We start from the raw sequence: 25,952 nt of genomic DNA, 5'->3' as shown, positions 1-25,952 counted from the left end.
CATAGCACAGAGGGTTTGTTTCATGGATGCCATGGCAAAATGCACATGAGTGGAGGACCACTAATCTACTCAAACTTCTCATTTGATGTGTAGCACAGGTGAGTCATAGAAGTGATCTGAAGTCAATGGCAGGCCTGGGATAAGAATTCAGGTTTCTCAATTTTAAGTCATGTTCTTTTCATTGCTTCTAGGCTAAAGAGGGAGAACTAAAGAAGCACTTATAATTCCAAGCACTCAGTCATCATTCTGCAAAATGTGAAGTTAACAGCCTCTTGTTTCTGAAGCCCTGTGTGGCTTTCTCAGTCTTAACTGAAAACACAAGGAAACATAATGTTACGCTTTACACAGGGAAATCTATAACTGACCCACCATGAATAGATAAGGTGTGTTGAGCAGAGCTTTTAGGGAGAGATTTTTTATCTGTAGTAATCAGTTTATTCTCTCTTGCCTTGGCATTTTATTTAGGATTCTAGTCTTGGACTATGGAATGTGAGTTCCCTGTGTTGCAACAACCTGACCCGTATGAGATTTTACTCAAGACTGTGGCCCCATTAACACTTGTAGTAACTAACAGGTATGAGTCCTCTAGTGGCTTGTATCCAAACCATTCACCTTTGGCCACACAGTTGGATGAGTATCTACCTAAAGGCCACTGGAAGAGCAAAATTAGCTAAGCTTTTGTCCATGGTCCCACCAGTAGCTTATGATGTCTTAATAAAGCCTTCCTTTTCCATGTTTTTGCCCTCCAAAAATTTTTTACAAAAGGGTAATTTCTACTCAGTTTTCAGAGTTTCTCCTGTGACAGCTGTTTCTTAAAAGTAATCAGCCTGAAATAATAATACTATCAAAGAGGTATATTTTGGGGTGACAAATTCTGCTCCCCTTCATATGTAAACATTTCACCTGAGTGAAGTAATACATTTATCCATCCATGAAGAAATTAGATCAGGATTAGTTGTCAGAGAAGAAGAGTAACCTGAAGGTTTGGAACATAGACAGGGAAAGTCTGCTGGGAAGATTTCCAGGGCAGGGCAAGGAAATAGGGAGAATTAGTTGCTGCGGGTAGGGAAGAGACACAGCATTAAAGCCATGTTGCACCTTTGAAAGTGGGAATAGGAATGTGAAAAGCCGTGTGGGGGACCTTGAATATATCCTTTGTCTAAATTATAGTTTTGTCCAGGACTAGCCATGGTTGGACTAGAAACTGCTCTGCTGTGTATGGATGTCGCTCTGAGACTGGAATAAGCAATCCTTACGTGTCCGTGATATGTGGGTGCTGGCAGATATGCACGTGTGGATTTCATTTTTTTCTCAATGGGTTAAGTCTTCTTGGATAGATACCAACAGTGTAGGCTCCAGCACTTTTGTGAACACATGTCATGTCACTTGGCAGCCATGTTATTTCCAAGTAAACTTCAAGCAAAACATGAGGGGAAGGCAGACCATACCCAGGGCTTTTCAAAACTAGCTCTATCTTTATTAAGATAGGCTGAACTGGCAGCTTCTACCAATGTGGCAATAAAATGCAGGGAGAGCCTCAGCTCCACTATTGACTGAGTTAAGAAAGGGAAGCCTGATTGCCTCCTTGACACTTTCTGATGATTTGGTACAGTTGTTTGCCGTATGACATCCTGTTTATGAGTTTTCAAGTTTAAAGAGCAAAAGAGTTATTATTTTTTCCTCAGCTTTACAATTTTGAAATCTCTGGGCCACAAATCTTTAAAGCTGTAGTTCCAATTCTAAATGAAAAAAAAAAATCAGTGAAAACCTTGGTTTGGCTTCCTTCAAACAAATAGTCTAGAGGTGTTCACTGTACAGAAATTCCTTAAATTTCCAGACCAATATCAATTAAAAGTAGATACAGAAAAGAGGAAGAGGTTTCTTTTGGACATTGAATTTCCCACATACGTGGTAAAGGCTAGGTTGTGCATTCAGAAAAGAGCATTTGCTGTATGTGCGTATCTTTCTTCATTGGAACAGCCTGGAGGACAGGCTGATCTCTTATTTCTTCCCTCCACAAAACTGCAGCCCCTTCTATATATATAAAATTTATCCATGTTCTTTTCTTGGGAAATTAAGTGGGCTGGGAGCTCTTCCACCTCCCCCCTGCCCATTTATTGATATTAACACTCAAAGCCATAGATAAATGCCAGGAGAGAAAGTGAAAACTGTAGAACAAAACCTAACATTACACTTTCTTTCTTGGCCTCCTACAGCTGTGTCATATTTTTTGTCACTATTTTAATTTACCTCAATGTGTCAAATCTAAAACAAGTCTTTGTTATATAGATTTAGGATAGATCAGTATCCAAGTGGTTTTTTTTAAACATATAAAATACTATAGTATGTTTTATACAACTACTAAATTTAACCCCTTGCCTTTTAATTGGGTACAGTGTTATTAACTGAAATTAGAGCATTTCATTCACTGCAAGTATCACCCCATCATAGGTCTGTCCCAAGGTGACTCCCTAACCATTACTCACACTGCCTGTTGATTAGACAAAGTGGAGTTCATTGCTCACCGCATTAAGGGAGACCACCACCTCTCAAAGCTTTGGCAGTGTCTTGGAGAAGGAAAGGCAGGGTCAGAATTTGTTGAGAGATCAAGTTTGATTTAAGGCGGGTCTTTCTAAGTGAGAGGGCATGATTAGGATTGTGTAAAGATCATACACAATACAACCAGTCCATGATTGGTGGAAACAACAAAGTGAGGCTTATTTAAAACAAGGGATTCATAGAATCATAGGGCTTAAACTGTCTTTGGACATTTTCCATTAAAGAGTTAATGAGTCTTTGGTCTTTCGGGCAGTTCTTGTAATGAACAGTCAAACCATGAACAATCTAGGCAGGAGACTCCTGGAAGAAGAAATTGATGCTAATGGAGACTGGAATAACATAAGGTCATTCTCATGTAGACAGGAAGGTGTGATTTTGGTGTTCAGTATCCAAGCTTACTGTAGGGTACAACATTCTAGTTCTCAGGTCTACTCAGATAATCTGGTAACAGAATAGCTGAAGCATTGGATGTTTTCTTTGCAGCTCCTTTTGAGTAGCATTTGACACAAGCCTTTTACTTTTCAGCGTTGCTTTGCAGTCGTTTATTAGCCTATTTCTTGTGTTACAGAAAATTTCCCAAACAAATGCCCACCAGCAGTTACCACCAGAACCCTGCAACCAATCTTTTAATCCCAGAGGGGGCAGCAGAGGGAAGTCAAGTTCCAATCATGATTATTTAAAACAGCAACCCATCATCTTGGGCAATTCTTAAGAGGCAACTGAAATCATGGGTGCTGGGTGCTTTCCAAGAGCTGAAAATCCTCTGAAGCAGGCAGGAAATTGCCATCTTTTAAAAGTTTCAGCTCTGTCTTCAGACCACTTGTCTCTTTCCCTTTAAGTTGGAAGCAGGGAAATTATGTGGGATCATTGCAAGCTCCTTTTTAGAGTCTTTCCTAACCCAGTTCCCACGTAGGATATAAATTCCATCCAAAGCCTCTGACTTCCGTTTTCGCTCCCCAACACACGTCAGGCAGTCACAGGAGGGTGCTCTGGGGCAATGAGGCGTCCTTAGCCAAAGAGGCTGTCTGGGGGGTGAAGCAAGGAGGGTGCTTAACATTTGAAAGAAGTGTGAACACTGTATTTACATTTAAATTAAAATAGAAACTTCTTATAGGTAATGTTTCTGAAAGGTGTGTGTGGCACATCTGCCGAGGTCTATTGTTTATTCATGCTGTAAATCCTTTGAAATGTGTTAAAATGCTTCCCACTCATTATAAAGCTTCTGCCACCCCTGGATTACGACTTTGATGTCACCAATCCTGCTTCAAAGGGTTCTTTCTGGGCTATTAATCACAGTTTAGCCTCTGAAGATATCGCCAGAGAAAACATTTGGACATCTTTGTGCTAGACTTGCTAAAAACTTTGAAATCTTGAGTGTCTTGCAAATGCACAAATTGCAGCATTTCCTTTCATTGACAACTTTTTATTTTGCTACAGGATCAAATGACATTTTAGGTAAAAATGCAAACAGATCTCTTGGTTTGGGAGGTTAGGGATGAGAGAGGAGATGAAGGGTGGGTGGTGAGGAAGGGAGATGGGAGTCTGAGCAGGCCGTTCAGACCCTTCAAAGGCAAGACGTGGTAGGAATTAAAGTGGCCAAGACATGGAGGTTCAAAATGGAGTTGCCTTATCATTTTTTCTCATCTTTATATTTTGAACAAACCAGTATTCACAGTAGCCAATTAGTGAGATTCTCTGTTCTTCTCTTACCTTCTACGCTCTGAGAGCTATGTGAACTGTTCAAGCAAATCATCGTCATCATCATCATCGATGCTAGTAACACAAAGTGAGCACTTACCTTGTACCAGCTGTGTGTTGACAGTGCTTTTCGTGAATTATTTCATCCAATGCCCATAAACAGCTCTGAGGATTAGGTAGTAAGTACTGTCTTCATGTTGTAGACAAAGAAACCAAAGCTCTGAGATGTTAATTAACTTGTTCAAGGTCAGCCCCTATGACTCAGAGCCTGTCCCCCCTGCCTAACTAACTGTCTCTTCATCAGCTGTTTCAATGGGGGTGGTCAGGTTCCTCCCTTCAGGCTGAGGGACCCATACTGACAGATCTGCTCATCAGTCTGTACCTTAAATCCTGGCAGTAGTGTTCTCTATTGCCCACCTTCTCTTTCAGGAAAACTCCCAGCATCTTTTTTTCTTCCTTATTTGTCCCTTTCAGTGACTGGTAAGCCCTAATTGGAGACTTTTTGTGGTAAAAACTTATAACGTGAAACCTACCCTCTTAAGAGACCTTTGAGTATACAGTATGGTATTGTTTACTGTACGCACACTGATGTACAGCAGACCTCGAGAAATTTTTCGTCTTGTATGACTGAAGCTTTGTACCCATTGAACAACAGCTCCCCATTTCCCTGTCCCCCCAGCCCCTGGCAACTACCTTCTCCTCCTTGCTTTTATCAGTTTGACTGCTTTTGGTACCTGATATAAGAAGAATCTAACAGTATTTGTCCTTCTGCGACTGGCTTATTTCACTTTGCATAATGTCCTCCTGGTTCCTCCGTGTTGCCCCAAACGGCATGATTTCCTTCTTTTTCTAAGGCTGAATAAATATTCCATTGTATGTACATGCCACATTTTCTCTATCCACTCACCCTTTGACGGATATTTAGCTGTTTCCACTGCTTGGCTATTGTGAATAATGCTGCAGTGAACATGGGAGTGCAAATATCTCTTCAAGATTCTGCTTTCAGTTCTTCTGGGTAAGTACCCAGAGGTGGGATTACTGGATCATATGGCAGTTCTAGTTTTAATTTTTCAAAGAACCTCCATACTATTTTCCGTAGCAGCTGTACCATTTTACATTCCCACCGACAGTGCATAAGGGTTCCAATTTCTCCACATCCTCTCCAACACTTGTTACTTTTTGTTGCTGGTGGTGGTGTTTTTTATGTGGGGGAGGGAAAATAATTTTCCCTCTACCTTTCTAGGTTCTTAGCTGAGACACCCCTGTAATAAAAAGACAGATTTAATGGGAGAAAAACAAACAGAAATTTAATAACATGTATACCTCCTGTATACATGGGAGATATCCAGGAAAAACTGACTAAACTCCCTGAAATGACCCAAGCCACCAACTTAAACATTATATCTAGCTAAAGACAAAAGATGTTGGGGAGGCTGGTTATTGGAGTTGACTAGGAAAAGCACAGTAAACAAGGGTAAGGTTGTTATGCAAATTTAAGTTGGTGCCTTCTCCATTGAGAAGAGTTCCTAGAGGTTTAGAGTCATCTCTTTCTGGTACAGAGAGGGAGACACCTTTACATATGGAGATTCCCCTTGTAAATTTTTCTTACAAAAGGGTAATTTCTGCTCAGTTTTCAGAGCTTCACATGTGTCTGCATTTAAAAAAAAATAACCAGCTTAGAGTAATCAGTATGTCAAAGGGGCTTATTTTGCTCCTCTTCATTTATAATGGCCACCCTAACAAGTGTGAGGTGATATCTCATTGTGGCTTTGATTTGCATTTCCCTGACTGTTAGTGAAGTTGAGCATTTTTCATATACCTGCAGGCCATTTGTATGTCATCTTTGGAGAAATGTCTATTCAAGTTCTTTGCCCATTTTTTAATCAGCTTATTTTACTTTATTTTTTGCTGTTGAGTTGTAGGAGTTCCTTATATATTTTGGAAATTAGCCTCTTATCAAATCTATGGTTTGTAAATATTTTCTCCCATCTCTGGGTTGTTTTTCCGTCCTGTTGATTGTATCCTTTGCTTTGCAGAAACTTTTAGTTTGATACAGTCCCAATTGTCTGTTTTTGCTTTTGTTGCCTGTGCTTTTGGTGTCCTAGCCGAGAAATAATTGTCAAGACCAGTGTTAGGAAGATTACCCCCTATGTTTTTTTTCTAGGAGTTTTATAGTTTCTGGTCTTACATTTAAGTCTTTAATCCAGTATGAGTTGATTTTCCAGTATGATGTAAGATAGGGTTTCAGTTTCATTCTTTTGCATGTAGATGTCCAGTATTCCCAACACCATTTGTTGAAGAGATAATCCTTTCCCCATTGTGTAATCCTTTCCCCATTGTGTAAAAGATTGTTTGACCGTATGTGCATGGGTCTATTTCTGGGCTCTCTATTCTGTTCCATTGGTCTGTATGTTTATCTTCAGGTCAGTACTGTTTTGCCATATTGTTTTGATTACTATAGCTTTATAATATATTTTGAAATCAGGAAATGTAAGGTCTTCAGCTTTTGCTTTCCTTCTCAAGATTGTCTTGGAGTCCTTTGTGGTTCTATATGAATTTTAGGATTGTTTTTTCTATTTCTCCAGAAATGCCATTGAGATTTTGATGGGGATTGCACTGAATCTGTAGATCTCTTTGGGTAGCATGGACATTCTAACAATATTAAGTCTTCTAATCAGTGAACACAGTGAAGGGTAACAGAATATGCCACCCCAAAATATGCCACTTTGGCATTAAAATTATTTTAAGCTGAAGGCAATTGAGAAGAAGCAGATACAAGAAAAGGCTCTCTCGCTTCCCCCTATTTGCCCAAAAGCAGGGCATAAATTTGTAAAAATATGCCCCCTCTCCTCTCTACCAGAAAGCACATAAATTAATCACCAGAAACAACTCTAGATGCTTATCAACTCAAAGACAGCACCAGAGGAATCTATATAACGCATTAGCCCTTATCTTCCATTAACTTCCCTATATATTTACCTTCCCACAATTTCCCGCCCCTAGAAACTCAAAGTTCTTTTCCTTTGTCTTGTCACTTCTTTATAAATTTATTATTCTTTTGTTAAGATGTTATGTAAGCCCAAGTTCTAACCACCCCTTTGAGTTACTCATCACTAAGTACTCCTGTGTATATGTGTGATACATGCGTTAATAAACTTCTGATTGCTTTTCTCTTGTTACTCTGTCTTCTGTCAGTCTAATTTTTAGGGCCTCAGCCAGTGAACCTAAGATGAGTAGAGGAAAAAGATTTTTTTCCTCCCCCACAATGGAATTGCTTTCCTTTTACTTTTGTTGTAGTTTTCAGTATACAAGTTTTCGCCTCCTTGGTTAAGTTTACTTCCAAGTATTTTATTCTTTTTGATGCTGTTGTAAATGGAATTGTTTTCTTAACTTCCTTTTCAGATTTTCATTGTTAGTATATAGAAATGCAACTGATTTTTTTTATCTGTTGATTTTATATCCTACAACTTTGTTGAATTCATTTGTTAGTTCTGTTAGGGGTGTGTGTGTGTGGCGGGGTGTGTGTGTGTGTGTGTGTGTGTGTGATCTTTAGAGTTTTCTACATATAAGGTAATGTCACCTATGAACAGAGATAATTTTACTTCTTCCTTTACAATTTGGATGCTTTTATTTCAATTTCTCGCCTAACTGATCTAGCTAGGACTGCCAGTACTATGTTGAATAGAAGTGGTGAGAGTGGACATTCTTGCCTTGTTCCTAATCTTAGAGAAAAACTTTCAGTTTTTCACCGCTGAGTACATGATTTGTGGGCTTTTCATATATGGCCCTTTTATGTTGTAGTAATTTCTTTCTATCCTGGTTTAAGTGAATTTGAGACCTTTTGTCCTTTCTTATTTGCTTATTAAACTAATATATATTCAAATTATATTACAAATTATTTATAACATAATTTACTTCCAATTTATATCATTGAAGTTTCAAAATTCAAATTTTTCCAAATTTTTCAAATTCAGAGCAGATCATTTAGAACATTCTGAAAAATACAAGGGCACAAAGAGAAAAATTACTCATCATGCTATTGTTTCACTTTTCCTTTGCCTTAACTTCTTTGTCTTTTTTGCTCAGGTAACTTGGCCCAGACAAGAGCCAGGATAACAGCAGCCTCAAGATCTTTGCCTCCGCATTTCAGTGCTGGGAGACCCAAGGTAAGTAGTATGTTTGTACTCAAAATACTGTGGACGACAAGATGTTCCCACCCTAGGAATTATCCTAGGTGGGCAACATTAGTTTCCTTTATCTGGCCCACTACCTGGGCAGTCTGGAAGAGAGATTGAAGGGATTTAGGAATCAGGGGTTAGGAAATTTGAAACAGTACCATGGAATCGTTTGCAATCCTGTGTCAGGGAAAAAAAAAATCTTCCTCTACCCTCTTAAATTCAGTATTTGGGGGAATGTGAAATAAACTGACATATTAGCAAGAGGAAAAAAAAAATACTTTAATCATATACATACAGTAGTTCACCAAATAAGTGATTCAAAGGGCCAGTTAGATTTCGGGGCTTATATACCATCTTAATAGGAGATGAAGAGAGGAAGAAGGACGTTTCTGGGACAACAAATGACTTTTGGGAGAAATAAATGGTCCTTTAGGAGAATAGATGGGAGGTATAACAGTTTTATGACAATGTCTATTTAGGTAATTTCTTATCCCAGTTCTGACTTCTCATCTCTGGTGATAGGAGTCAATCTTTTCTGATTGCAAAGCTCACCTCTCGGAGGGGATTTGAGACAGCTGAATTCTTTTGGGAGGCTTTGCTTTTAGGCAGATAAGGGGAGTTCCAAAAAACTTCTTCTTGCAACTGTTGATTCTTACATGTCTTCAGTTCAAAATAATCCTTATGCCACTGTGGCATATCTAGACCCCTTCACCTGATTTTCAGAAATATCACTTAAGATACAGAGCAATGACACTTGAAAATTGTTGACACTTGAAAATAAAGTCCATCTAGGAAGAGATAAAGCACTTTTCCTTGAAGCTATCACCAACCTACAGAGGAGGATAACAAAAGGAGTCAGCAGGGAGAAAATAAACCATACCCTTTCCTATTTCTCTGCTTTGCTCTCTGAAAAATGAGCGGTGCACTTGTCCATGCAAAAGGGGTGTTAGAAGGGTTCCTAAATATCCCACTGTAAAATATTTTAAACTCTTCCATCCTTCCTGATAATGCTTAGCACAAATCTCAAGGACTGGCTGGTTAATGCTCATTGTATATACTAATACTAACACCAAGAAACAATAATGTTAAAGGTGATGGAGTAATAAACAGGTCACATCTCTGAATTTTCTTACCTTTTTGTTTACATTGAATATTAAATAATTCATTTAATAAAGAATGATCAATACAGCTGCACATAATGCCATTGACTATTACCCCCAAATTGATAGAGGTGTACATATCTATATTTACTCTCTCTGAGAATAAAAGACCTGCACATAAATAGGGATTCAGATCATCTTTGTTAACAATAATTTTTACACCCACATTGTTAGTACAATCTTGTGGAATATTCTACTTTTCAACCTTGTGAATTTGTGGCAAGATGTTAGGGCTATTTAACATGAGTTTTATGGGCCCCTCAGTGAGATTTACAGAGAAGTTTCAGTGGTTATGAGAGCCTCTTGATATTACATGTAAAATGTTGTTTGTGTTAAATACAGTTGACTCTCATTATTCACAAGACTTATGTTCTGTAAAGTTACTGTGAACACTGAATCAGCAAATTCTGAGCATTGCTCCTAGAGGAAATACACGGTTAGGTTCCTGCAAGCCTCTGGTTACAACACTTTCGTCAACTGATTAATACATAATCTTGTATTATGTGTGTTTCTATTAAAAGACACTTTAATACAATTGACCCTTGAACAACATGGGGGTCGGGGCACCAACTCTCCACACAGTCGAAAACCCACATATAACTTTATAGAGGGCTGTCTGTATCCACGGTTCCACAGATGCAGATTCAACCAACTATGGATCGTGTAGTAGTACTGTATTTACCATTGAAAAATATATGTGTGTAAGTACATCCATGCAGTTCAAACCTGTGTTGCTCAGGTCAACTAGATACTTCTTATAAATAATTAATTATATGTAGTATTGCTTTGTATAAAACAATATTTCAAGTACAGTATTTGTATCATTGAACTCAAGGCCAAAGGCACTATAACTCATGCTTGAACAAAGCTAATCTAACACACAAATGTTCTCCAACAGGCACTTGACAGCCTCCTTCCACTTAGGAACACTAGACAGCACTTCAGCACTATGATTAGGGGCTATTTTATATTTATTTATTTATTTTTAATAAATTTATTTATGTTTTATTTTTATTTTTGGCTGAGTTGGGTCTTTGTTGCTGTGCGCGGGCTTTCTCTGGTTATGGCGAGCGGGGACTGCTCTTCGTTGCGGTGCATGGGCTTCTCATTGCGGTGGCTTCTCTTATTGTGGAGCACGGGCTCTAGGCGCATGGGTTTCAGTAGTTGTGGCACGCAGGCTCAGTAGTTGTGGCACGCGAGCTCTAGAGCACAGGCTCAGTAGTTGTGGCGCATGGGCTTAGTTGCTCCACGGCATGTGGGATCTTCCTGGGCCAGGGCTCAAACCCGTGTCCCCTGCATTGGCAGGTGGATTCTTAACCACTGCACCACCAGGGAAGCCCCAGGGGCTATTTTAAACAGTAAAATCACCAGCCAAAAGCACAAAAATGCGGCACAAAAATCGTGGCACTTAAGTAGACCTTGAAAAGGACACTTGTTTACAGCATGAGAGCTGGAACAAGAAGACAGAGTGTCACCTTGTTCAGCCTCAGCTGGAAGCATGCACATCAGATGTCGAAGTTTCCACTGCTCTGCATGTCTGCAAATGACCGTGAAAGCGTGTGAGCACTGATTGATTTGGAGATTACAAATACATTTCAGCAAGTAGGCAAATTCACAAATACAGCATCCACAAATAATGAGGATCAACTGTATATGTGTTTTTTTGCAGTCATTGGCTTCCACCAGATTCTAAAAAGGATCGTGACACGTTCCTTTCAAAAAGATGAAAGACTCCTGTGTAATATTCTCTGTCAACTCATATTCCCCTCCTTTCCTCAATTTGATTTTTTGACTGCTGGACTCTGCCAGGACCTGTCCCCCTGCCTTCCACATTCGGTATCAGCACGTTGTTATCTCCCTCCCTGCCCTGCCTACATGAGAAGTGTGCCCTCGAGTGTGTGGCGTATATTTACATCACTGTAATAAATACAGGTGAGATGAAAATGACTAGAGATTTATTGTCCTTGGGAAAGAATATGAGCTGAAAGTTCTAATTAAGGCATCAGAAAAAATGAAGGGTAACAACAGCAATAAAAAACTCCATCAGTTCCTCTCTGCCTTCTCCAAGGTGAAACAGCAGAGGTGGCCTTGCAGAAAGCTGACCTCCACCACATTCAGTACCCTCACACTGGGCCGGTGTCAAGGCCAGCCTTGCTTCCTCATTCAGTGCTGTGGAGACTTTTGAGGGAAGTGATGCCGTAGGGACTGTTTCCTTGAGAGAGGGATGGATCACTTGACAGCCGTAAAAATTCTTGACCAAAGGCCTTGTCAAGAACCTAAATATAAATACTTCCGAGGTTTGGGGATGCAGATAGTAGGTACTTACGGAGACCAAGGGGGAAAAGAAATCCTTCAGTTTTTCATTTATTGCTGAGATCTAGATGGTTTGTGAGACTTTTTGGAGTCTATGTCTTTATCCTAAAGTAAATTTAGTTGACAGATGAGGCAAATCTTTTTAATAATACCATGCTTTCAGACCGATTCTATAAGTTGTAACAAACCACATAGAAAGGCAGTATGTAATGTTTAAGGAGTAGGTTTTGGAATCAGAACTGGGTTCAGATCTAGGCATGGCCAGTTACTAGCTGCAGGACTCTGGGAAATTTACCTAAAGTCTTTGAGCCTTAACTTCTTTATATGTAGAATAGGAGTGATAATAGTGTTTACCTCATAGGGTCCTTTTGAGAATTCATTGACATAGTGTAGGCAAAGTGTTTAGCATAGTGATTTCACATCGGAAACAGTAAATGTTTTATTACTCACATTTTGATAACCATCTAAAATTCCATGTGTGTAGTCCATATGTATACAGAAGCTTGCTCATTTCCTGTGGGCTTGGGGTCTGTACCACAATTTGTAAAGCTTACTCATGACTACTTTGAAGGCTAACCAGCACTGCTCACAAGGAATGGGGTAGGACATTTGTCATGTGGGCAAAAAACAAGCTTGCTTAGCTCCAGTTGGCTTATATTGTTGTAGCAATTGGTGGTGTAGAAGAAGGGTATACTGGGTTAGAAAGACAATGTTTTTATCCAGAATATCAGTTCTACTGATCATTTTGAAATTGTTTTCATTGGAAGTATTTTCTCTGCCAATAAATAAAAAGATGTCCTTGCTGTGTTGCATGGGCGCTAGTACTCACCTTATTCCATGGAACAAAACCCTGCATCCTTAGTATTGATCACTAAGCTAAGACTGAATCCAACATGGTAATGAAGGAAGGGGAACTGACTGGCCTCTTGTGTGTGTTCAAGGCAGTGGTTTTTAATAGCACAGGCTTTGGGAAGTTAACAAGTCCAAGTCCATACAGCTATTAAGCAGAGGAGCCAGAATTTGAAGCAGGTGTGTCCAGTTCCAAACCCTGTGCCCTGTAGCACATACCCCCTGCGCCTAGGAAGCCTTTCCTGTCTCTTTTCCTCCTATCTGAGGTAAAAACTTATAAGATGCTATGGAGAGGACTGGTTTTTTGTTGTGAAATCCCCACCTTTGGAAAGAACTATTTGTTAGATGATGACCTCAATAGAACCTACTTTCTGGATTGTTTCTAAGAGACATTTTTTTTTTTAATTAAATGAGGCTACCATTAACTAAATTAGTTCAGAAAGACAAGCTCTTAGGTTAGACAACAACCTTCTCATCTCTTTTTTTTTTTCTTTCGAGTTTTTTTGAATTCTGTGGAGGTCATGGCAGGCCCAGTGCAGACAGAGGTCTCCTACTTTGAAAGGTCAAGAGAGGCAACTTCTGGTATGTCCCTTGTCTGAAGTGAAATTCCCTCTTTTGGATCCACTCCATGCACAGGAGAACTTCATGACTATGCAGATATGCAAGAGACCCTTGACCAACCCAAGACCTTTCCAAATTCTTAAATTAGAAGGTACCCCAATAGTATATTATTTATTCTTTAAAATATAGTACTAAATATGTAGGTGATGAACTGTAGACAAGCATTAACATTTCCAAGTTACATGTAACACAGAATAGGTTTTTACTTACTTTACAAGAGTTACTCTGTATGTGAGTATAAGGACAGAACTAAAGTCGTGCTGGGTGGCTACAGGAGCACACCAGCCCTATAACTTGGATTGCAAATTAGTGCTTCCTTCTGTATTTTTCCAGTTTGCTGCAGGGGATGGGTACTGATCTTGAAAACAATACATATCACACTTTTTAAATTATGTCTTAGCAGAATTAACATACATCAAAGATTTTTCTGATCACTAAACTGTTAAATTCTCAAATGCCAAGGGTCTACTGTATGTTCTGAGGAAGGGTAACAGGTAAATGCTACTAGTAGGAGAAACATGGATGAACTTTTCAGCTGCCCTTTCACAGTGAATTACAGTTTGAGAGGCTGGCATTCTCTGGCTAATTTGAATGAAAAGGGAGGGAAAGGAAGGAGGAAAAAGCAGGGTTCAGAGCAAGCTGTGGTTCTTCAGGGAGGATCTCTGAATAAAAGAAATAGTGAGAAATTCCCAGAAGTTGTGTGCACATGAAGGTCAGGTGGGGAGAAAGAATGTTTAGGAAAACTCTCAGAATTTACAATTTGGCCGAAGGCAGACCCTAGCCAAGATCTTTCTTCCTTCAGTCCTAACTAGCTTTCCCCAAACCTCACCAGTGCTGAGCTCTATCCGCCAAGTGGGGGTGAGATGGGGAAGAAACCTTCCATGTGGTCCCTGCAGATAACACCATAGGACCTCTGCAGGTGGGGTGGGTGTGTTTGTGTTTTTCTCTTTTCTCTGTGAGAGCAGCCTTCCTTCTCAACACAGAGCTCTCATTTCCTCCTTTCTCATTAAAAATATTAAAAAGTCAGACCTACAGGCAGTTGTACCATTGCTTCAGCTGCATCCAAATGAAATGATGGCTGTGGGAACAGATCCAATCTGCAGCCTAGAGAATGCAAGCTGCACCGCGGACCGCCCCCCGACCCCCGACCCCTGACATTACTTCTCTCAGAGTTACCCTTATATTCCTGCTCACTATTTAGGTTGCTTTTCTAGTTTTTGAAAACTTAGCTCCACACTTATTCCCCTTCTTAAACAGACCTGTTTTCTTTATCCAAGCCAGTTGAAGCCTTTTCTTCCATTTTGCACACAGTCTCCTAAATGCCCCTCGAGGTAAGCGTCATTATTCACCCACCTCCCCATGGCCCCGTCCCTTCTAGCACCCACTTCTCACTGTTGTTGAGCAAGGCTGCAGACATTCTCACCCCATGGGGGGGGTGGCTGCCTGGACAGCAGTCCACTGAGTGGAACACACGTGCTGACAGCAGCATCTTCCAGTTCAAATGTCTGTGCTTCATACCCTTGCCACCTGTTCCGAGCAGATGGGAGGCTGCCACAAAGGAGGCTGGTGCTGAAACGCTGCTCATGTGCTCTGCAAACCAAATAGCTTTGTGTGTGCAGGAGCAGGAATTTTATTGTTGTGATAAAATGATGGAACACAGGGTGCCACAACTGTTGGCTACAGTTGTTTTCATTCTAAATTCCTTCCAGTCGGCCCAGGTAGTTGGGGCAGATGATTGGGAACAGGTGTATCCCAAGCTCTGGTCCGCAGTGAGCATGTGGTAACTCTGGGCGGCAGGAGGGGTGTGGCAGGGTTAGTATCTGATGGCCGGAAGGCAAAAGGGCTCCCCTAATGCCCTGTGGTGCAACCGGGGCTTTGGGTCCGGGGCTTTGTAATCACCCAGCCTCATGGGTTTTGCCCAGTTTTCTTTTAAGAAATAATTTGGTCTCATGTGACATTATTGGAGAACTTAATAGTGGCCCATTAGAGCATGGAGAAATACAGAAATAACACTGCTGGGGGTTTGTACTGGGACCATATAGTATGTCACAGAGTTCGGTCATTGTCAAGAGAGTAGAACAGTGCGAATTCTGTTTTTCTTTTAGATGTCTTTAAAATCCTCCCCCATGGTCTGTACAGTTGTGTCCTAAACATCAAGGCCCCTCAGATATTTGACCAAATTACCTTTCAGATTTGGGGAAAATAAATTGTCTATATCCTCAAACCATTCACCTCTGCCTGTGTTCCAGGTGGACACTCTGGAGGTGATACGGCATCCGGAAGAAACCACCAACATGAAGGGGCAGACCATGGCTTCTTACTTCCGGGTATGGAGTCTTCTTGATCTCTATTCTGCCTGTTTCCAGAAAGGACTTGCCAACCCTTCCCACAAGAGGCCCAGATACCACAGAGTCACTGAAATAAGAGCAAAGCTCAAGAGTCATTTAAGAAAGGTGGTGGTGTATAGGGAGAGGAAAATTATAACAGGGAACCCCCCTCTGAAGACAGTGTTCTCTGATCTCAGAAAGACCAGATGAGCCCTCAAGTGTCTACAGAAGGCCCTCTCTACCACTGGCACATAGCCCTGTCCATTGAATGTGCTGATTCTGTTAGCATTTCAGCTGCTCCTTGGCCTTAAAACTACTGGAGTCAGCCACTTTTCCAGCATATTTACTGAGAAGTAAAGTAGTTAATACAATTCCAGAAGGTGGTTTATCAAGTTCATGAGAGGCTATGTCTTAGCTTTGACTTTCTTTTCCTAGATTGAATTGACCCATTGCAAGACCCATTTGCCTGAGCCCAGTTATTTCCCATCTCTGTTACCACAATTCCTCATGTTTCATCTGGTGAAATGACTCCTTTGAGTAAAAACGTCATCTCTAGAGGGACTCTGTCAAATGCACATTAGATAAGAAAGATAAGACACTGTCAATTTGTACTAATTTGAACAGATTTGTTTATCTTCAAATTATGAAGCATTGGGGTTGGAAGCCCCTTTTAGATCATTGACTATGGGGAGCTGAGGTCCAGGCAGCTTCATGACGGACATGCTGTTAAGCCAGAGATGGAACTACTGAACTCAGGGATGACGAAATAAGGTTGTAAGTTGGGGTCGGCCACAGGAAGGGGTTTGGCAGGAATGGTAAGTCAAGTGGATCATGAGCTGGAATTGCCAGGCAGGCTGAAGGGTAGGGCCTGGGAGCCAGCGCCGTGCAAAGAAGGTTCCACCAAAAGCTAGCAGGTTCAAGAAAGATGTAAAGCTGAGAAGTCTGACGTATCCAGCTGTGCTTTAGAGGCAGACTAGAATTGGCCTCAGGGGTATGGATTGTAAGGGCCTAGAGGACTTTGGGTCCAGCACTCCATCTGTGCAGTGATCCCTTCTCCAGCAGGTGGGTTTTCAGCCCCTGCTTCGTCCCTCATGGTTGGACATTTCTAATTGCCACTTATTTCTTATCTGAGCCCTACCCTGATCATGTCCCTTTAGTGGCTTGACTATATCCTCCTAGCGTGTGTGTGTGTGTGTGTGTGTGTGTGTGTGTGTGTGTGTGTGTGTGTGTATCCCATGGGATTTGGAGGCTCTGATGGACTCTGTGAGGCATCCTCAAGATCCTAGAGTCCCTCTTTCAGCAGAAGAAGCCTCTGGCTTAACAATTTTCAGAAATACATCCGTAACAACCACCAGTTGGGTGTCCTCAAAATACTGGTCCCCAAATGCTAAAAAAAAAAGGCACATTGCCAAGCTAGGTAACCGTGTATTGGATTAGTAGGAGGTAGGATTATGAAATAATGAAACTGATTTTACACGTGGCTTGTAATTGCCCCTGAAGGCATGTCCAAAAGAGGAGCTGCCACAGTGGGTGCCCGTGAGGAGCAGTGAGCACCGCTCAGCTTTTCCGTGTGCGCTCTCTCTGCGAGCGCCCCTGCCAGACACTCGCTGTATGTTAGTTCATCTTCATTATAATCTGTTTTCCCGCTGATTTTCTTGTTTTCTTTGCCCTCTTTATTTTTCTTGTTTTTCCTCTGCCTTATTAACAATGACATTGGTAAGGTTTGCTTAGACTTTCTGGTGATTGTTAGGTTGAAGAAGCAACTGACCCCTTCCTGAAAGCTGGACATTTTATGAGACCAGTGCTCTAACCCCTGAGTCGGGGAGCCAAAGCTGGGTATTTTACATTATGGATACAGTTTATGAACACCTCGGCATACCAGAGACAAGCTAGTTCTGGTGGTGGAGTTACGAGGTAACCTAAGCAAGTTCTTAGGCGGCTGAGTTTCTGCCAAATGGGATCTTGCCTGGCACCAGGTGATGTTTAAAGAATACTTTTGAATCTGTGGGCAGTGATAAGTCCTTGTCAGAACTTATATTGTTATTTCTTTTTGTTGGATTCTTGTGTAGCCTCAAAGGTTCCATGAGTTGTTTACGAGCCAACAAACTGCCCTGGAGGCCCAGCAGGCCTGTGTCGTAATTATCTGTTATGTTTGTGGTAACCTCATTTCATGTGTGTTTTTCTCCCTGGTAGTATTCTCTGATGGATCTGCTCTCCAAAATGGTGGTGGGTCAGCCCCACTTTGTACGCTGCATCAAGCCCAACGATGACCGAGAGGCACTGAAGTTCACCCGAGACAGAGTGCGGGCCCAGCTCCGCTCCACAGGCATCCTAGAGACGGTCAGCATCCGCCAGCAGGGTTATTCCCACCGTATCCTCTTTGAAGAGTTTGTGAAGAGGTCAGTCTGGTATCTTGGGAACTACATTATGTTCAACACAGCTCTGCCAAGGCCCTTCTGTCCCCTGGGATCACTCCTCCTGCCCACTTGCCTCCAAACATGGAATTGGCTAGTTACCAGCTAGCATTTACTTGCTTCATTGTTGTGTTTCTCCTGTGCTCCAACTAAATTATACAGTCATCTGGAGGACAGGTTAAGCTCCCTCCTGATCACATTTGAAAAATAAAAATGTCCATAGATATTTATCTGTTATATATCCTTAGGTTTCAAAATCTCCAGATATTTAATTGCTATGACAAAATTATCCCTCCATAAATGGGTCAAGATTCTGGCAAATGTAAATGCACCCACTCCTCTCCCAGCATCTGGCACGATATAATGTGATAGCTAACATCTACAGAGCACCTGAATTGTCCCAAATATATAATCTCCTTTGATCCATACAGCCGCCCTGGAAGCTAGGCTTTATTATTATCCCCATTTTACAGTTGAGGAAATTGAACCACAGAAGGAAATTAAGTGATTTTACCAAGATCCCACGCTAGTAAATGGTTGAGCCAAAATTTGAACCCAGGCAGTCTGGCTATAGCAGCCACACTTTTAATCTCCTCAGTCTACTGCATTCCATAAATGTTTATTGCAAAAATTGCTGTAGAGCTTTCTAAACCCAGAAACTGCCTTTACCTAACAGTGAAATGCTGCTCTTTTCTGAACAGCTGCCACAGGTATGCCTTACACATGCATATGATTACAGGTAGGATTTTCACAAAACTTTCCGTGAAGAAATAAGGAACAAGAATAACAAAAAACCATCTCTGAGGAACACTAGTGTCTGAGGATATCCAGAGAGGAAAATTAATATTCATTATAATATCTGTTTCTTTTTACCACCATTCTGAAACTAATGCCCAAGGTCATTTTTCCATTTTTTCCTCAGGGAAGAATGGATCATAATATGGCAGGTCGCTTCATCAGGTCTTCCCAATGCCACTAAATTGCATGGAGACAAAAGGGCACAAAAAATTCCTTGCAATGAGAGCTTTTAAATTAAAAATAAGAACGAAATGGCTTTTTAAAACGAAGTGTCTTAGAGCCTCTTTTTCCCTCTTAAATTTGGAGGTGGAACAAACAAACAAAAAAAGATTATTTTAGCTCATGAATGTGACTAGTCAAGTATTTTTAGCCACTAAGTGTTGAATACATAAAAATATTTAAGAAAACAGGTCAAATGCTAAACAGATTGGCACTTCTTTGTTCGTAATCAGAAAGCCAATAGGCAAGTATGAACAAGAGTTTCAAAATGTCAGTAAATCTGAGGGTATCAAAGATTTCTGAGCCAGCAGGTTAATTGGTATTTTGATCCTTTTGAGCAACTTAACAACAAAATGGATGAGTTAACAGTTTCCCCCCTTGATGTTATTCAACAAATAGGTGCGCCTCTTATCTTCCTGTTCAGGAGTGCTGTTTTGTAAACTCTTAGCAGGAAATATGCAGACGAAACAATCAAAGGCAGGGCTTATCAGGTGGTGGTAAATAAAAGATAAAGACTTGTTTAATGTTACTCTTTACCTTTTTGTATTTTCTGGCACTCAGTACTGAAGCCTGACGTGCACACCTGAAAGGCTGTGTTTTGAGGATTATGTTGTCGGGTTCCCAAATGCAGAAGGGCTTCCCCAAGTCACCCAAGTCTGCAGACATGGCCAAACCTAAACCATTTCTTTGCCCCATCATCCTTGAATAATCTGGCAAAATGACTTAGAAGTGCCCTTCCTATTCTCCATTCATGGAGCCTTCAAAGAAAGGGTTACTTCCAACACCCTCTCATCAGTGGGGCCAGGTGGATTGGAAGCATTCATCTATCTAGTCTCAGGTAGGCATGAGAAAGGCCACCTGACAGTGCTGGGCAGCTGGCTGAAACCTCCTGGAAGTCATGCTGTTGAGACATCACAGAAAATGACTGTGAACACTCATTGGCTTTGTGGTCAGTGGGCTCTGAAGTGTGGTCTGGCAGAAGGTCTATACTGGGATAACACATATGACTGCACATATTGGGATGTGTTCTGGCCAATGTCTCAAGGGCAGCACAGCACATTCAGTTCAAAGTCTTATGGTTTGTTTATTAAACTCTTGTAGTAAATAATATAATTTAGTGAGGAGGTCGGAGTTCTCGTCTCCTCTTGGATATAGTATTTGGCAAGTAACCTAATATTTCTGTAAAAGGTGTTTCATCATCTGCATGATAAGAAGTCGGGAATACACAGAGCCCACATCCTAAAGATTTTCAGAGATTACATGCAGATTCCGGGGCCTTAGCCTCTGAGTCCTCCAGAAAGGCCCACCTCTCCCACTTGAGCTCACAGGAGGGAGAACTGCATTCCCAGGACCCAATTCATAACAGTTGTTAAATCAGTGTCTGTTGAACAAGGTGAAACTCTTACCTCTTCTCCTTCATCAGCAACTTCCATTTCTTCTCATGATGGCATGAGAGCTATGTGCCCTGGTATCTCCTTCATCTCCTTCTCCCTTCTATTCCTCTACTTCGTCTCCTCCAGAAATCTAGGGTCACCTCTGTCTTCTCACTTTCTTCAAACAATCCATCAAAAGTCCTGCCAACTTTACCTGCTAAAGTTTCTCAAAAAGTTTCCCTTGGGAATTTCCCGATCCCTTCTCCCAAGGCTTTATTAATCCCCCATCCCTTCTCCCAAGGCTTTTTAATAATAATAACAATAATAATAATAATAAAGCAACAGCTTGAGATATAATTCATATATGATAAAAATCACCCTTTTAAAGTACACAGTTCTAAGGTTTTAGTGTATTCACAAGTTGTGCAACAATAACCACTATCTAATCTGAACAGCTTTTTATGTGCTTATTGGTCGTTTGTATTATTTCCTTTGAAGAAAGGTTTATTCAGATCCTTTACCCATTTAATTATTGATTTTTATATACTCTGGATACTAGCCCATTATCAGATATATGATTTGCAAATGTTCTCTCTTATTCTGTGGGTTGTCTTTTCAATTTCATGATGGTATCTTTTCATGAATGAAAGTTTAAAATTTTGATGAAGCCAAATTTTTCTGTGTTTTCTTTTGTCAGTAATGCTTTTGGTGTCATATCTAAGAAACCATGCTTAATCCAAGGTCATGAAGCTTTATTCCTATGTTTTCTTCTAAGACTTTTATCGTTTTAGGTCTTATATTTAGATCAGTGGTCCATTTTGAATTATCTTTATGTATGGTGTGAAGTACAGGTCCAACTTAATTCATTTGTTCATAGGTATCAAGCTTTTCCTAGCACTGTTTGTTGAAAAGAGTATTCTTTCCCCTGTTGAATTGTCTTGGCATCCTTGTTAAAAATCGATTGACCATAAATTGGTCATAAGTTATTTCTGACTTCTCAATTCTATCCCATTGATCAATACCTATTCCAAACCTTTTGAGGCTCTTTTGTCCACCCTCTTGACTTAACTTCCTAAATGGACTTCATGCCTGTTCTGTTCTCCAAAGAGCCACAGAGTACAATTTACCTAAAATTCCTATCTAATCATGTTGCTTCCTTGATTAAAATCCTTAATTGAAATGACCATCCCAGACCTCACTGGGTGAGCATCAACCCCTCTGCCTGATATGCGGAGTCTCCCTGTCTGGATCCTGCCCACCTTTCCAGTCTCTTCTTTCTTGTCTTCCCACCTCTCAGCTCACATTCCAGCAAAAACCAGACTACTTAAGAGTTCTAGGAACACCCCACATCATTCCATGCTTCCCTGCTTTGAGCAAAAGCTCATGTTGTGCTCGTGCTTTGGTGCCTGAATCCCCCTTCTCCAAGTTTTCAGCCAGCCGACTTACCCTGGCTAACCCCTGCTCATTCCTCAGGACTTTGAACAGGCATTTTCTTCCCTGCAACACCCTCCTTGACTCTCCCAGGCTGAGTTAGGAGCCCCTCTGAGCTTCATCAGTAGCGCTGACTACATTGAGGTAGAAACTAGCTGCCGGTCTCTTACCTTGACGTTAACCACCTGGGAGGCAGGGATCTTTTGCACCCAACTTTGTATCTGTACTGTCCAGCACTGTTCAGCACTGTCCCTGATACAAATTAGGCGTTTAATAAATATTTATTGAATTGAATCAAACTTTTACTCCTTCCCCTTCATCACTATCTTCTTTTACCATCTCCTGACTGACTCTTTGGTCCTTGCAGTTCTGAAGTGCATGACAAGAATATGGAGCTGGCTTGGTTGAGGTTAAGTTTAATCTGCATTATAAAGTAGAATCTAGATTGTTAGAGCATAAGATTTCAGGTAAGTGATAAGTAGCTCTCTATCAAGAAAAGGTAAGAAACCATAATAAGTTAATAAAAAGTCTCTACCCAGCTTGAAAATGCTGTCATTAGAGTTTGATACATTAAAAAGGTGACTTTTAAACAAACTTTCCTTCCTTCTCTCTACAATAAACGCTGATGTTTTTTTTTTTCTAGAAGAGACAGACTTCACAGGACAAGGGAGAGTCTCTGCTCTGGCTCCTTTCTAGACTGTTTTCTCATCTTCCCACCTCTTAGCTCACATTCCAGAAAAGAAGGAATCTTTTAGATTAGAGCTCCCTAACATAACACAACATATGCCCTATTAAGGCAAGAGCCTCTAAAAGCAGGCTGCTTACTTGGTGTGTTAGTCAGGAATCTTTTAATAACAAGTGACCGAAACTGAAGTGAATTGAAGCAAAATTTAAAAGGGGATGATATATTGGCTTACATAACTAGGAAGTTCAAAGATATGTCTGGATACAGGACATCAAGCCATTTTACCAAACCACTGTCTTCTTTTCAGCAGCTTTGCTTCCCCTCTTTGGAGTTTCTTGTCAGCTAGGCAGTTCTTCCTCACATGTCGGCAGAGACGGTCCCTGGAAGCTCCTGTAGGAAGCATCCTAAAGGCTTAGCGACATCAGCAGCAAGCAAGTTCCTGAGAGTTCCCATGCAAGGAACTCTCTGGTTGTCCCAGCCTGGGTCATGTGCTGGTGCTTATATCAGTAACTGTGCCCAAGGGGATGATTGGCAGGGTCTTTGGTCAAGTGCCAGGGCATGGAGTCAGCCCCATGTGAACCATGGTCTGAGGGACTCTGTTAAAGGAAGGAGAGGAAGAGGGTGGATAGGCTAAAACCATAGGCATTCATTACCCCTTATCTGACCAATACATACCCTGGAATCAACTGTAACAGTGCCAAAAGGTCTACCCCAACCTGGGTAGCTAGAGGAGATCTTTAATTTAGAATTTTCTAAGAAGAATAAAAGTTCCGTTGACAATAACAGTGTTAACTCTGGAATGAGAACTATATACAGTTTACTAAGTTAACCTAAGCATAGTTGGCTTTTTGTTTTTTGGGATCTTTGTCTTTTGAACCACCGCTCTACTATACAGCAGGTTTCTGAAAACAGTTTCCAGCTCTACTTCACCAAGGGATTAGAAAAAACTTATGATCTATTCTGGCCCAGTTTGAGTTCATCTTCTTGCATTTTTGACACTTTTCTCTTTATCAGTATGGGTCATAATAGCCTTGTCCTCTCTAGGACTGTGTTGGATGTCACTTTTCTTTGTCGGGGTCTCTCACCTGGCCTCTATTTGTACTCTAAGAATAGTCTTCAGTAATTACTTTGCTCAAGAAGGCTGCTTCTTCCCTTTCATACTGCAGAATTCTTGCCATGATTTAATACTCCCTTAACAAAGCCTTCTTTCTATCTCAATTTATACTCTAAGAGAGAAGACCCATAAAACTCCTCACTGAGGACATCTCCAGAGTTGACCAGTTGACTTTCTTGGATTCTAGAGCAATCCTTTGAGATCCACATGCTTTTGCCAGTGGATTGTCTGGAGCAACTCTAGACATCCAGACATTTTCGAAGTCGACCTTTGTTTTCAAGTCTTTCATATTTGGACTTTGACCGTTGACTTCTTACTTATTTTTGTATCTCTAGCATCTTGTATGGTACAGTGTCTAGCCCATGGTGTATGTTTAGTATTTCTCAAATGAGGGAATCTATCAATTAGGAATGCATTTGACTATGAATAACAAACAATAAATATTTTTAGTGGCTTAACCCAGAGTTTCTCAGTCTCAGCACTGCTGACGTTTTGGACCAGGTACTTCTTTGTTGTGGAAGGCTATCCCTGTGCCTTATAAGATGTACAGCAGCATCCCTAGCTTCTACCTTTTAAGATGCGAATAGCAACACCCCCCCACCCTAAATTGTGACAATAAATATTGTCTCCAGATATTGGCAAATGTCCCCTGGGGAGCAAAATTGCCCAAACTGAGAACCATTGCCAAACAGATTTGTTTGTTTGTTTGTTTCTCACAAAAAGAAATTGAGAGGTAAGCTATTTTTAATGTTATATTAGCTGTTCAATGATGTTATCAGGGGCCTGTGTATCTTCTGACCTCCGTTCATTTCTTTTTACCAGCTTTAGTGTGTATGGGTTAGCTTATAGTCTCGTGGTTACAATGTAGCTGCTACCTCTCCAGGCATTATGTCTGCATTCAAGGCAGGAAGAAAGGGAAGGGGTAGGATGAATAGCTAAGTCAGCCACATTTGCCCAGCTTTTATTAGGAAAGAAAACATTTTCCTGGAAACCATTTCACATAACCTCTCATTGGCCTGGACTGAGTCACATGACCATTCCTAGCTACAAAGAGGGGTTTAGAAAGTGGGGAACGGGTCTGGGGCTGGGTGCATTGTGACCCAAAGAAAAACTGGTGTTCAGTTAGCTAGGAAGAAGTGGGAATGGTAATGGGAGAGGCACTAATTATGCTTGTCACAGAAAAGAAATCTAATGTTTATTAATTGAATGAAGGAGTGACCTGAACGACTAAGGGGCTGAATGAACTTGAATAAATACTTTCAGTTCCTCACAACCCGCTCATTTCTTTTCTTTTTTTTTTTTTTTTAACCCGCTCATTTCTTACTCCTTGCTACCAGCTTCTTCCTCAGGATTGTAGTTTAAGAATTTAAAAGTGCAGAAGTGCCTGAGTGGAAGCAGGCAAGATATTGAGGACCCTTTAATCCCATTGCCATGGAAAGATGTTTTTGCAGTTTTAAGCCTGCAACAAATTCTTTTAGCTCTTGCAGAGTGAACTGAATGTCATCAGTTATCACTGTGAAAACTTTATCTATAAGGACAGGGCCCCTGATATTCTCTTACAGAGTCCCAGGGTTAGTACTGGCTCACAGAACAGGAGTTGAGAGAAAAATCAGCATCACAGAAGAATCCAGACATCTCAAGAATGACTGAAATCCAAATTGCAATTTTCAAAAAATAAAGCTGCTACTTTCTTCTCTGGGTAGTGAGCAGTGATTAGGAAAACACAAATCCTCCAGCAGCTCAGATGGCGATGCCATGCCTTATCTCTCCCAGGACATCCCTGGGGTTTTTTCTTTTCACCTATAACCACACAGATGAGAGCCTGACATAAAATAGATCTTAATGTGCTATTTAAATAAGTTACTATATCTGCAGCTAAGTGAACAGAATCCTCAGTTCCCTGCAAATTGATTTACGAGGTTGCGAGAGATATGTAAGGATATGGACAGGGAGGATAACGGACAGCTTCAGCATCGTGAGTAAAATATATTGCATGCTTTTGTGAACAGTCTCTGCATTTAGCTTCTAGGGGCAGCAATTGAGTGGTGGCATTCTCTGGGAGGAATCTCTAACAACTGCTGTTCTTGTATACTGTCATTCCCACCCTTTTGTTGTTGTTGTTGTTTTGAGAGAATGAGTTGCTCACCGCTCCCCAGCTTTGTGTGCATTGATGCCTTTTATATAGGTGAGACCTTAGATGACTTCTTTTCTCC

General features: G+C 40.9%; 1 protein-coding gene across 1 annotated transcript in view; it reads left to right on the top strand.

The window, feature by feature from the left end:
* The window catches only part of MYO3B (myosin IIIB), a 380,991-nt gene that overhangs the window by 213,756 nt on the left and 141,283 nt on the right, over positions 1–25,952 (top strand). Inside the window, exons 23-25 of the mRNA XM_069540813.1 lie at positions 8,344–8,423; positions 15,628–15,705; positions 17,899–18,104. Of these exons, the coding sequence (XP_069396914.1) occupies positions 8,344–8,423; positions 15,628–15,705; positions 17,899–18,104 (364 nt within the window). The remainder of the gene's footprint in view (positions 1–8,343; positions 8,424–15,627; positions 15,706–17,898; positions 18,105–25,952) is intronic.

The sequence above is a fragment of the Delphinus delphis genome, chromosome 7, assembly GCF_949987515.2.
Source record: "Delphinus delphis chromosome 7, mDelDel1.2, whole genome shotgun sequence".
NCBI lineage: Eukaryota > Metazoa > Chordata > Mammalia > Artiodactyla > Delphinidae > Delphinus > Delphinus delphis.
Note: the sequence above shows the minus strand (reverse complement) of the source record. Positions and strands in the feature narration are given on the sequence as shown.